Below are 12,138 nucleotides of genomic sequence, written 5' to 3'. Positions count from 1 at the left end.
GGCGCCGCCTCGAAGCAGCTGCTGTCAAAGCGGAGCTAAGCTAGCTGCCGTCTGCCGGCTAGCTCGCCCGGGAGAGCCGGAAAAGCGAACAATGGCGGGTGTGCACGCCCAGGTGAGTAAACTGCAGTTAATAACGCAGTTGTTCACACACCGTAAACCCCAAGAAACTATATTTTTTAACGTCTAAATGAGTATAAAGAGTGGTTAACGGTAGCTAACGTCAGCCCTGCTAGCTGCTAGTTCAGGTCAGTTGTGCAGGAGCTGTCGGCTGTCAGGCTGCTGCTGCTGCCGGGACGTGGCAGCAGACAAGAAAAGCCTGTAATCTATATTATGTCGTATTTTATTTGGTTTGACTTGTCGGAGCGTTAGTTGTCTTTAAGCTGTATTAACCTACATAAACGTGTCCGGTGAGACCTACAAACCTCCTGCTGCTATTTCTGTCGCCGCCTCTGTTTCAGGACGACCTGCTGAAAATGACACACAGAGAAAACTGGAAGTGAGTATGTCCACTTTCCCTCCTCTCTCCTGCTGATTTCCATCCTGAATCCTGCACTTTGAATCCACCTCTGACGTCCCCCTCCTCCCTCTCGCAGGGTGCAGCACGAGCGTCTGCATGTGAAGCACCGGGGTCATGAAGCCATGCATGCGGAGATGGTGCTGATCCTCATCGCCACGCTGGTGGTGGCTCAGATCGTCCTGGTGCAGTGGAAGCAGAGACACCACCGGTCCTACAATGTGAGTGGAGACAGTGTAAGACCGGGAGGACACTGTAGAGCCCGCAGAGGGACATTTGGAGACTCATTTCATGTACCTGAGGCTCCGTTTTGGTCATTTAAGCAACCGCTGCAAGACAAACAAGAGTCACAGTTCTCATGAAGTGTGACTTAAGGATGTTTGAACAAAGTGTTGTGGAGGTTTTTTACTCCACGATGACAACACGATGGTAAATAAACTGTCGACCAATCAAAGCGCCTCTGCAAGACAAATGAAATGAAAATGAGCAGAAAGCAGGTTGTTCTGAACGTCCACATTGGAAGGTGGGATGTTTAGATATGGACACAAGGCCACACATTTTCAGACAGTGTCTCCTGTCTCCACGTTAATAATCTGTAAATACTGAGTGTGTTTATATTGACTGTGCGTCTCCTCAGCTGGTGACTCTAGTCCAGATGTGGGTGGTGCCCCTTTACTTCACCATCAAACTCTACTGGTGGAGGTTTCTGTCCATGTGGGGCATGTTCTCCGTCGTCACCAGCTACGTCATCTTCAGGGCGACCCGCAAGCCGCTGTCCTGCAGGACGCCAAGGTGAGAGGGGACGGACGGCGTATAAAAATACTGAAATCCCTCAGGAAAAACGAAAATAGAGGCAAGTCGATGGTTGAGTGACAGCGAAGCAACGTCTGCTTGTCAGAGGTTTCATGGTATCTGTTAGCTCTTAAGACAGACAGCTGTCCAGTGTCTGAAGGAGGAACGTCGGGATGTTGACCATCGGGTAAAGAACATGCGTTTTAATTTAATTGCGACTCAGAAACAGGAACCCACTGTAATCAACGGCCCCTTGTGAGTTATATTTGACCTTTTCCAAGCTTGTGAAACGGACCTGGTTTTACTTGCATTGGACGTCCTGTACCAGCCGAGTCAGGGACATTTTAACTGTGGACAGAAAATGTCTCTTTATATTCTGTCTGCCATTCTGTAAACCAGCAGCAGCTTGATTTACATTAAATCTTGCACATGATGTTTCACACATGTGACCTCCTGTCATCGAATGCTGCCCCCGTGTGGAGAGACATGGTTGGACAGAGCTGAAACCAGATCAGTACCGGCATCGTTTGTCTTTTCTGTTACTGATCTGAAAGTGTTTTGAGTTTCGCCCTGTTGGTTTGAAACAGGCTCTGATATTTGGCATCGATCACTGGTTTATAAACTGTTAGTCGATTCATCACCCGGTCGATCAACAGAAAACCACTTTGACTGATTCATCGTGTCTTTCTGTGCCTCTCAGGATGGTGTACAAGTGGTTCCTGCTGATCTACAAGCTGAGCTACGCAGTGGGCGTCCTGGGCTACCTGGCCATCATGTTCACCATGTTCGGCTTCAACGTCTTCTTCAGGTGAGTCGCCGCTGAGTCCAGAGTGAGTCCAATGTGTGATATGTCGTTGTGTCACAGTGCGGAGCTTAAAGTCCTTTTCAAGGCGTTTTTAAAGCAGTGCCCACTGGAGTACGTGTGCCTAAGTGATCAATGCTGGGTGCTCATTGTCTTATACAACTCATTTATACTTTAAACTAGTTTACAGAATAAGAAATAAAAGTCAACTGAGGAACACTGCTGTATGCCCTGGAGGCGGGAAATTATGTCCACTTTCTATGCAGCAGCTGATCTTTCTTTCTCTGCAGGATCAAGGCAGAGGACTCGATGGACGTTGGTGTAATCATGCTGTTTTATGGGCTTTACTACGGCGTCATGGGCAGAGACTTTGCTGAAATCTGCTCTGACTACATGGCTTCGACTATTGGGGTAAAAGACCTTTAAAAAAAAAAAGATTCATGGTGACAAACGACAGAAAAAAGGACGCCCCTGCAGAACTTGCCTGAGAATCATCATGTTTTTAAGTTTTCTTCAGTGTCAAAGTGATGCAGTGATAGCTGTCCATGCATCCATGGTTACGTTACAAACAGGAAGTCTTAATAGCTAATTCGGCGTATTTTTAGTGCTGCCTGTGCACATGTATATCACCGGTATATACTGACCTTGCACGCGTGTGATTGCAGTACTACAACCAGGGAGGCATGCCCAGCAGGAGCCTGACCAATGACATCTGTGCGGTGTGCGGTCAGAGGATCCTGGTGGACGTGGAGGAGGAAGGATTTATAGAGGACACCTACCAGCTCTCCTGTGGACACATGTATCCTAACGCTTAGTCGATCCCTGAGCCCTCAGTGGGAGGTCAACCTTCTTGAAAAGGTCACAGTTGCGATATTTGGCAAGAGGCCGTGTGTCACAAACTGGTTAAAAACCCCAAATGAGGCTCACATTCTGAATGTGCTGTATTCATGTCCAAAGGAGGCTCCTAAAACTGGAATATCAGCATATCCCACATGTCTTAATTTGGAATAAGGCCTGATTCTTAAAGTCCAACTGGAATATGCTTTTCCCATGACCCGCATCAAATCTGGAATAACAGTGGTGAATTAGTGTGTGTAGTGTTGAGAGAGTGTAAAAAGGGAGAGGAGACAGATGAGGGGCCTCTGTCTCCTCCAGGAGGTGAATCCAGGTCTCTGTGTTTCTGCCTTTACTTGCTCCAACCCTTCAGATTTCACGAGTTCTGCATCCGCGGCTGGTGCATTGTGGGTAAGAAGCAGACGTGTCCGTACTGCAACGAGAAGGTGGACTTGAAGAGGATGATGAACAACCCGTATCCTTTTGTTGTCCCCGTGTGGACGACTGGGTGATGAGGAAGTTCTCAGGATGTCTTTCAGACAGGTGGACTCACAAGGTGTCAGGGTTTCCTAGTTTGACCTGCTGGTCCAGGCTAAAGCCTGAGGGGATATATCAATCAATTGATTATGCGTTTATGATAGTAGTACTGAGGGTCAGGGTTCGGTAATGAGTGAATCCACCTAAACTATGAGATCAAGGTCAAGGCCCTGACCTTGACCTAACCTTTGAGGTGCAGCTCAGACCAAAGGTCAGTACAAAGCAGCATCATATGTATTCCTGCAGGACTTTACCCACAAAACTCTCCTTAATTCCTTTTTCTCTCAGCTGGGAGAAGACACATGTCCTGTACGGGCAGCTGCTTGATTGGCTCAGATACCTGGTTGCCTGGCAGCCCATCATCATCGGTATCGTCCACGGTATCAACTTCTCCCTGGGCCTCGAATAGAGCCCCGAGGAACGCCGCTGTAAGAATGTCCTGGAGGCGGGAAATGTGCGGAAACGTTCGGCCGCCTGCGCCACAAGGAACCGATTCAGGCTGCTTCTCAAGTCTTTTGTTTCTCGGTACATGTTTGACTGAATGCTTGCGGAGTGGTCCCAGGTGTCCTCGGTATCCGTGAGCAGAGGACGCTGCAATGCTAGAACTGCTGCCAACTTGAACAAAAATATGGAAGCACAGATCCAGTGTTCGATCATTTTGAAGCAGAAAGATCCGTCTAGTTTGGAAATTACGGAAATGTCGCCCTCATGCATGTTGTTTTCATGGCGAGAAGTCATTGCTTTACTTTGTAACGTAGCACAGAAATGCCTTTTGAACAGGTTTTATAGTTTAAACAGTCCTCACCGCTGATTCTGCTCAAAGTGTTCTGTTTAAAGACTTGACCCGCTGCAGATCGAAAAGGACGATTCTGTCCGAACTGTCGTGTTACGTAACCTGTTTACATTTGACCTGACTTTGTTTATTGCAGAAGTTTTATTTGGGATGTCTGTTCTGTTTTAGTTTGTATGAAGCTAAAGCTGATGGCGAACGCTCAGCTTATCGTAGCAGGTGGAGTCGATATGACACCATTAGATATCCGAAGAAGACTCGGCATCACAGCTGCTGATCCATCATGACGATTCCTTCAGGAATTGATTCAAGTGTCAGATTTTAACGCAGGTGATAACCAGTGTGGGGGGGGGGGGGGTTCTTCCAACATGGCAGCAAACACGACTGACAGGTTTGTTCACATCCTTTGCTGTCGTGCTCCAACAGGAAGGAAGCTTTCTTTAGCCAAATCAAACTGACATTGCTTTGTTATCCAGACTGCTGCTAATATTAACTTTATATTTATTAAATATTTATAAAACCTGATCAGTGTGTCAGAAGACGTATATTTACACACATTCTGCAGGTCATACTGGCTGTTTGGTTGCTGCTCTGTGGACTGAATGAGTGTTTTAAATCCATCATCCATTTATTTGGATTTATTTACATCCAATCTCATCCACACAGAAAAACCAGAGGTCTGACCTCTACATGTCAAACCCTGCTGTGCTGAAGGCTCATGCCGTCGTCACAGTGGGATTTTGGAAAGTTGCGACCAGTTTCAGAGTAATATTACGTCACTGAGAGAAACGTGAAATCTTCAGATGACTGCAGAGAAGTTTCTGTTTCACGACAACTGAGAGGAAAGGTTCCAGGTTTGAGTCAGAGTTAATGTGAGATTTATGCTTTGTTACTTAGTCCAGTGTTGAGAAAGCTGAGATGTTCAGATTCGTATCATTTTGCAGTAAACGGTACACAGTAAGCTAAGTGCACTGTAGTTGGAACCATGTGACTGTAATATTGGAGTCAGTTCTTGCTTTGTTGTTATGCTCCAGTATGATGACGTATAACAGCAAATGAAACACAAGAAGACAGAACAGGAAGCTGAGAGCTTGTTTGTGAATGTAGGTCAGGTCTTTTTTCTGAGTGACAACCTCTGTGGAGATCCAGCAGAGAAGATCCAGCGATCCTGTGCCAGGGACCTCCTCGTTTGATCCCCTGGAGCCCAGAATCTGTTCGAACACTGGTGGACCGTCTGCTTTGTGGTAAGATCCTCACCTGACTGGTACCAGCTTGAACACAAACACTTAAAAAGGTTGACCCTGACTCATCAGACCCTCGTCTGAACTGAATCTAAACCAAGTCCACCTTGAACAGTGTTAGGTCATCAGACACTGACTTACAACAGGACAAATCCACACGCTTTGGTGATCACCAAACCACGTCTGAGCTTTAGAGCACCAATGATTTCTTTAGTTTAATGGACCCAGTTTTTAATTTTAATTCTGTAAATTTAATGTAAGTTGCATTGTTTCACTTTCCACAAGCAAAGTTTACAGATAACTGACTTGACTTGAGCTGCTCGTGCTGTGTTTGTGGTCGCTTCCCTCAGTATCTGTCTTTCGCTGAACTTAGTGCGAGGTATGGAAGAGAAGTTGCACAGATGCTGAGACTGGACAGAAGGACTGGGAGGGGGAGAAGAGATTTGGGTTCAGGGCCTCCTTTTAGAGCACTGGTCTGTTTTTAAATGGAACAAACAGGAAGTTTCAGCTTCACCGTTTGGGCTCCTGGGAGAGCCTCGAATCCAGAGGGCCGGATTGGATGTTCAGGACAGCAGACCTGGTCTCTCACTTACGTTGAGCTGGGAGGATATAAACTGAAACACAAAGTGGATGCTGCAGGTCCAGGTCTTCACTACACAGAGATGTGAGACTATTTAAATCCTTCAAAGTTAGTTTTTGTCTAACCTCGCCATGTTAAGACTGGCCGACTTTGTTGATAAAAATCCCAAAATGTCTCACTCTAACTTTCTGTTTCTTTTCTATTCATTAATGCAATGACTCAACAGCTGCTCACTGGAATTCCCTGGCTTTGTGGGTGTGATCGGGCCATATTTTTACAGTGTGAGTAGTTTTGTATCAGTTCAAGTTAAGTCAGGTCGAGGCTCTTACTCTTTCCAGAGCTTTCCACAGAGGCGTGGTACCAATAGGGTGCCATGATAAAAATACAGGTTGCCCTTATTATGAAAAAGTCAAAAGGAAATGCTTTTGTACGTCTTATTAAAACTGTATCTGGTATATTAGTAATAAACATGGTAGTAAATCGTGGATGGTAGACTGCTGAAGTCACGCAGCATCTAGTACAAAGTGCATCAACTTAGTGAGGTCAGAAGTGTAGAGAAGCAGTAAAATATTCGTCTTTCCGGTGACTCCAAATTGAATGATTGAAATTGAATTGTTTGAACTTGTTTGGGAATAGTGCGTCATGGATTAGGGCTGGATGTGATGGTAGTAGCCTGAAGGGTAAACTTCAAGGCCCGCCCACCGCCTCTCTTCCTATTTGAATTCAAACTCAGCACACCATTTCCCAGAGCCGGTCGACGAAAGTCAAGGTAAGACGCATTCTTCACACAGTGTGGTCTTATTCATATGGTCTGAGTTTTATGAATACATTTAGGGCGAATATGATAAATACACACAGAAAACATCTGAACTTTAGTTTGACTTGAACTGTTGTGACCTGAGAGACGAGTCTGTGCCACTAAAACATAAGAATTATCGTCTTCATGTAAACGCACTGAAACTTTGATGATGAAATGGTGGGAAAAAGGGACTTAACGTGAAATGGATAAGAATAAAACACAAATTGAGAGGTGTGTGTGTGTGTGTGTGTGGATAGTAAAATTTGACAGATTTGACCTTGTTTCATATCTCTTGTAGACAGTCGAAGTCTCAGCGCTACGACTGCATTCAACCACTCGCTAACAGTTTGGCTGGAGGAAGCAGCAGAGTCTGTTTGTGTGTTCAGTATTCAAGGTGAGTCATCGCAGGGTCTCTGCAGACAGCTGGTTATATCTGATGAAACAACTGAGCCTTCATCCTGCTACTCTACTGAAGAAACATTGACTTGTATGGCACCAATACGTATATGTATTTATTTTTTAAACATGTCATTTTAACATAAGCTATTGTTTATTTTTTTTTAGGTGACTATGCCTCCCAAAAAGCAAAAGACAAAGGACATCAGGTCCTTTTTCAAGAAAAGTGTAAGTAACAGCTCAGATAATAACAATGTTCTGTAATCGGTGCTTAAAGGGCCAGTGTGGGGATCAATTACAGGACTGGAATATAATATTCAGACATGTGTTTTCATTAGTTTATAATCACTTGATAGTGTTTCCTTTATGGTTTTTTTCAGCAGCGGGGGCAGGCTCTCCGGGGAGCCGTGGCGGCGTAACTGCAGATTTTACTTTTACAACCTATTTATCGAATGGCCAGTTGAAAATTGCTTTTTAAAGGCTGAATGTAAAAATAAAAAATAAAATAACAAAATAAACAAAACAAAACAATAAAATTAAATAAATAAAAATAAAAACAACATAATAATTTCTTGATAGGACTGTAGAATCAGTGGCAAAGTTTGCACCCAGGCATATGTATATGTAGCCAAAACATATGTCTATATATCCTAACAATGCATGGAAGCGGAGTTTAAATAACGTCAAAACAACGACAGAAATGAGAGGAAAAATTGAAAGTACACACAGGTTTCTGCCATCTTGCTTACTAACACAGGGCTGCAACGTCAGTGGGTTTATATACAATACATCACAATATAGCAACGTGGTACATGACAGAGTAAAAAATAAAGAAAAATTGCGAAGGGTCCAGGGGCAGCTGTGGCTGAGCTGTGGCTCAGAAGGGAGAGCGGTCGTCCACCTATCAGGAGGTCAGTGGTTCGATCCCTGGCCTCAGCAGTCCTGGGGTGGCACGGTGGCAACACTGTCGCCTCACAGCAAGAAGGTCCCGGGTTCGATTCTCGCTGTGGGCACCATGCCTTCGGTGCCTGCTGCAAAAAAGAGGGCCTTTCTGTGTGGAGTTTGCATGTTCTCCCCGTGTTCGTCCGTTCATCCCACGCAAGAAGATCACCACCTGACCAGTGACGGCGAAGATGGGTCCCCCGGGCTCCTGGTCTGCCGCGGAGGAGGGACGACCAGGATGGGTGAAATGCGGAGGACAAATTTCACCTCGTGTGAAGGGGAATGTCTCCCCCCGATTCTTCTTCGTTAAAAGCTCTCCATTCAGAAGGGGGGAGCTCTACCCACTGTACCACTACTTCACTTCATACCCCCAGGATTAAACCAGTCAAAATCAACAATGAGACACAGAAGTATTAACAAAAAATAATAAATAAAAATGAAACGATGCATGGCAGAGGAATTTAAAATAACGACAAAGTTAATTTATTGGATATTCCTTTATTTCCTATTTATTATTTCCTACCTATCATCCAAAATTTTAACCTACGAGAAACTACTAGGTAAGTTAGGACAAACTTTGCCACAAAGGAGATTTGCGCTGAACTGATTTGGTCTGCTTGTCTTGAGACACTTCAAATTCAGTGGCTGAGAGAAAAGAAGCGTGGAGACGCCGTTTGTACGCGCGTTTTGATGCACAAAACGGCGGGTTTTTTTACATGCTTTCTTAGAGGACGTCATTACGGCGTAAAGCGGCGTTTTTTCGCGCATCTGAAAAAACGCTGTTTTTTTTTTTTCGCCGTAATGAAGTTGAAACTTGACTGAATGTGGTGTATTTCTGGCAGACTTGGCTTGCCATAGGTTCCTGGGTGCTTGACGTGATGTCACTTTCAAGGCCGGGCTCTCGCGAGTATTTAACGTCGGACTCTGCTGTGAAGCTGGAGACATGCAGCGGTGGTCCGCCACTCCTAAATGAATGTAGAGGAAACACTGCTTGAAAATAAGAATCAACGTGTTTTCGTGACCTCAGAATGAGCTCAGAGGGAGCAGGTCCTCTTCCACACAGTCCGCCATTTTTCTACAGTAGTCAAGAACAGACAAACCAAACCAATCGAGGGCTGTTCAGTTGTTTGTAATCTGAAACCTCACCACTAGATGCCACTAAATCCTGCACACTGGCCCTTTAAGAAACACCTGTCATCTTCGGTAAATGTGTGTCCTCAATGTAAACCGGATCAGATTTCTGTGCAGAATTAGCCACAGCTTGTCCAACAGGTCTCTTTGCTTGTGCATGTCATGCATTATTTTTTAGGACAATCCTGACTGCAGCTCAACCACCACAGAGAATATTCAGCCTGGTGGAGCTGCGGGCCCTCGGCTGGGTGGAGCTGCGGGCCCTCGGCTGGGTGGAGCTGCAGCCTCTCAGGTGAGCTCTTGAGTCTTGTTCCTCCTGCCCCTCCAGAGCTCAGAGGGATGTTTTTGCACATTTCTGTCTCCAGAGTGTTGGAATACTGTGACACTGTTGGACGTCACCCATGTGTACATGCATAATGTATTTTGATTGATGCAAAATTCAAACACTCTAAGAAACTTTACTCCATAGCTCCACTTCCACCTAACTACCACTTCTGCCTTTTAAGATCAAATCTGTGCAGACAAACATTTCATGAATGGGGCCCATTGTTTCCAGTGCAGTATCTCTAAATCCTTTCCTCATTTTGCAGAGTGGGACAAACATCCACGTGAAGAAGGAGTACAATGCTGAGTCCGCAGTGAGTTGACCAGTAGACCAGTACACACTGCATACACAAGAACTCTGCATTTTTATTACACAAACAAGGACTTTTAACTTTTTTTCTCACTGACTCATTTCCTGTAGGACGGACATTTACATCGTCTCACAGTGAAATTCAGTCACGCCAAGTCTGATGAATACTCTATTGACTGTTATCAACCTCGGACAGTGCTGCAGGCAATCAAGTCAACCGAATACTATAAGACGAACATGAAGAAGTGGTCCGATGAAAACATTGTCATTCAGCTGGGTAAAGAGCATAAGAAACACATTGTCGCAACACATTTCCCTTGTTGTTGTATCCCAGATAATGAGTGTCTTATCGCATCATGTGAGTCAGAAAAGGTTGAACAGGCCCAAGACCAACATTACAGAACAGTATTTTCAAGGGACGAGTATTCTGTCTTCTACATTGATAGAGAAGGAGGGCTTAACGCCAAATCAAAGCAGCTTTTCAGAAACAAGGCTGTCAAACAGTTCAAGTATCTGTGTGTTTATGGGGAGAAGGGGATTACTGTGGAAGAAGCTCTGAAAAGAGACGGTCGCTTCATTGATGACCTCGATGACTTCACTCTGTCTGACAATGACAATCCAAATAGTATCACCGAACGTACACAAAAGGTTGACAACCTCGATCAGAAAAAATTCAAGATACGTCTTCCAAGACGTATCTCGGAACGTATTAAAGATATGTCTTCCAAGAGAGTAAATGATGAAGAACAGCAGAAAATGAATAACTTGCGGCAGCAGTCTAACACCGTCTTAGATGTGGTCCATCAGAAAGCAATCAGTGTCAGTCAATTAGTCAGACCAGCAACTGAAAAGAGTGGCAGCAGTCAGGATGCCAATGAGATTTATGGCATACTGCGTCAGCAGTTTCCAGCTCTGAAAGAGCTGATGGAGAGTAGATTTCCAAATAATTCATATCAGGAAGTACTGAACCTGAGGAAGGAAGACTTTGGAAAGATCCAGCAGTCATTCAGTGAAGTCCACAGAGTCAGGAAGCTGCTTAAACTGGGCAAGTCAGTTTGCAAAGTGATTGTTGAGAATGTTTGTCAGGGCACAGGCTTTGTGCTGTTTGACAACCTCATCTTGACTAACGCACATCTATTCGAAGGTTGTGTTGAAGGAGAAAGGCTGAAAGAGGGCATAAATGTGTTTGCTCTCTTTAACTATGAAGATCCTGAGCCGCAGGTGAATTACTATCGCTTCCAGCTAGCTCACCGTAACATCTGCTACAACAACGTTGAGCTCGATTATCTCATACTCGAGCTCAGCCCTGAGGGTCAGATACCCAACCAGACAACACAAACAACGCAACTGAAGGTCCCACCAGGACTCCTGAAGCACTTTGGTCCAGTGCCTTCAAATGGTGAAGCCTGTATCATCGGCCATCCAGCAGGAGCCGTGAAAAAAATGGATCCTACATGTATCATTGAGAAAGAGAAGAGGCAGCAGGCTGTAGATGATCGTCTCAATCAGTACAAATGTGATTGTTTCAGTGTCTACTCAATCATGAATGCTATCAAAGATCGAGGCATTGAAAACATAATGATGGGTGGAGTCGATGCAGAGAAAGTGGTGACCTACAACACTTTCATGTATCACGGCTCCTCTGGCTCCCCGGTGTTTGATGCTAAAGGTCAAGTGTTTGGTTTGCACACCGCAGGGTTTTACTATGAATTAAAAAATCAAACAGAAAGAGTGATAGAGTTCGCCCAACCTCTGCTTACCATATTTGAGCACTTTGTGAATACACTGAAGGAAAAGAAAGAAGTGGAGCTGTTAAAGAGAGTCAAGAAAGAAGCAAAGCGTAATCACTACTTAAAGAAAGTACTCAGTACCATGGCTGCTGGCACTGATGAGGGCTCCAACTCTGATGAGCCAATGGAGATTGATTAAGAGTTAAGGGTTGTCTGAACAACAAACCCTACACTGGCTGCACAGGTTGTCAAAATGCCATTTCATGAATAATCTTTTACTGGTCTACTTTGGTTAGGGTTAGGGTTTGTTTTTGTTGAATACTGGGTTCTCTGCATTATTTTATCTTTTATATTATATCAAAATTTCTCTTCAGAATCTGTTTCCCGTCACTGATTTTTCACTTAGGGTTATGTTA

At 44.7% G+C, this 12,138-nt stretch overlaps 2 protein-coding genes across 2 annotated transcripts; both read left to right on the top strand.

The window, feature by feature from the left end:
• The first annotated feature begins 9 nt into the window (after positions 1 to 9).
• Positions 10 to 4,794, top strand: rnf175 (ring finger protein 175). Its single transcript, XM_076724382.1, has 9 exons — positions 10 to 112; positions 459 to 496; positions 594 to 735; positions 1,152 to 1,306; positions 2,007 to 2,114; positions 2,399 to 2,519; positions 2,774 to 2,907; positions 3,316 to 3,417; positions 3,768 to 4,794. Exons 1-9 carry the CDS (start codon positions 92 to 94, stop codon positions 3,886 to 3,888), a joined length of 942 nt encoding a protein of 313 aa, XP_076580497.1. The 5' UTR covers positions 10 to 91; the 3' UTR covers positions 3,889 to 4,794.
• Positions 4,795 to 6,848: 2,054 nt separating this feature from the next.
• On the top strand, positions 6,849 to 11,951 carry LOC143317202 (serine protease FAM111A-like). The gene is made up of 6 exons (XM_076725239.1): positions 6,849 to 6,859; positions 7,188 to 7,283; positions 7,454 to 7,513; positions 9,537 to 9,650; positions 9,949 to 9,996; positions 10,104 to 11,951. The coding sequence occupies exons 3-6, from the start codon at positions 7,460 to 7,462 to the stop codon at positions 11,919 to 11,921; spliced, it is 2,034 nt and encodes a 677-aa protein (XP_076581354.1). The 5' UTR covers positions 6,849 to 6,859; positions 7,188 to 7,283; positions 7,454 to 7,459; the 3' UTR covers positions 11,922 to 11,951.
• Positions 11,952 to 12,138: the final 187 nt, after the last annotated feature.

This window comes from Chaetodon auriga, chromosome 24, assembly GCF_051107435.1.
Source record: "Chaetodon auriga isolate fChaAug3 chromosome 24, fChaAug3.hap1, whole genome shotgun sequence".
NCBI lineage: Eukaryota > Metazoa > Chordata > Actinopteri > Chaetodontiformes > Chaetodontidae > Chaetodon > Chaetodon auriga.
Note: the sequence above shows the minus strand (reverse complement) of the source record. Positions and strands in the feature narration are given on the sequence as shown.

Excerpts from the sequence above, each read along its gene's own strand:
- rnf175 (XM_076724382.1), top strand. The coding sequence starts at position 92 with ATGGCGGGTGTGCACGCCCAG. Across the intron at positions 736-1,151 it reads GACACCACCGGTCCTACAAT|CTGGTGACTCTAGTCCAGAT; the intron begins GTGAGTGGAGAC and ends GCGTCTCCTCAG. Across the intron at positions 3,418-3,767 it reads AAGAGGATGATGAACAACCC|CTGGGAGAAGACACATGTCC; the intron begins GTATCCTTTTGT and ends TTTTTCTCTCAG.
- LOC143317202 (XM_076725239.1), top strand. The coding sequence starts at position 7,460 with ATGCCTCCCAAAAAGCAAAAGACAAAGGACATCAGGTCCTTTTTCAAG. Across the intron at positions 9,651-9,948 it reads GTGGAGCTGCAGCCTCTCAG|AGTGGGACAAACATCCACGT; the intron begins GTGAGCTCTTGA and ends CTCATTTTGCAG. Across the intron at positions 9,997-10,103 it reads AGTACAATGCTGAGTCCGCA|GACGGACATTTACATCGTCT; the intron begins GTGAGTTGACCA and ends CATTTCCTGTAG.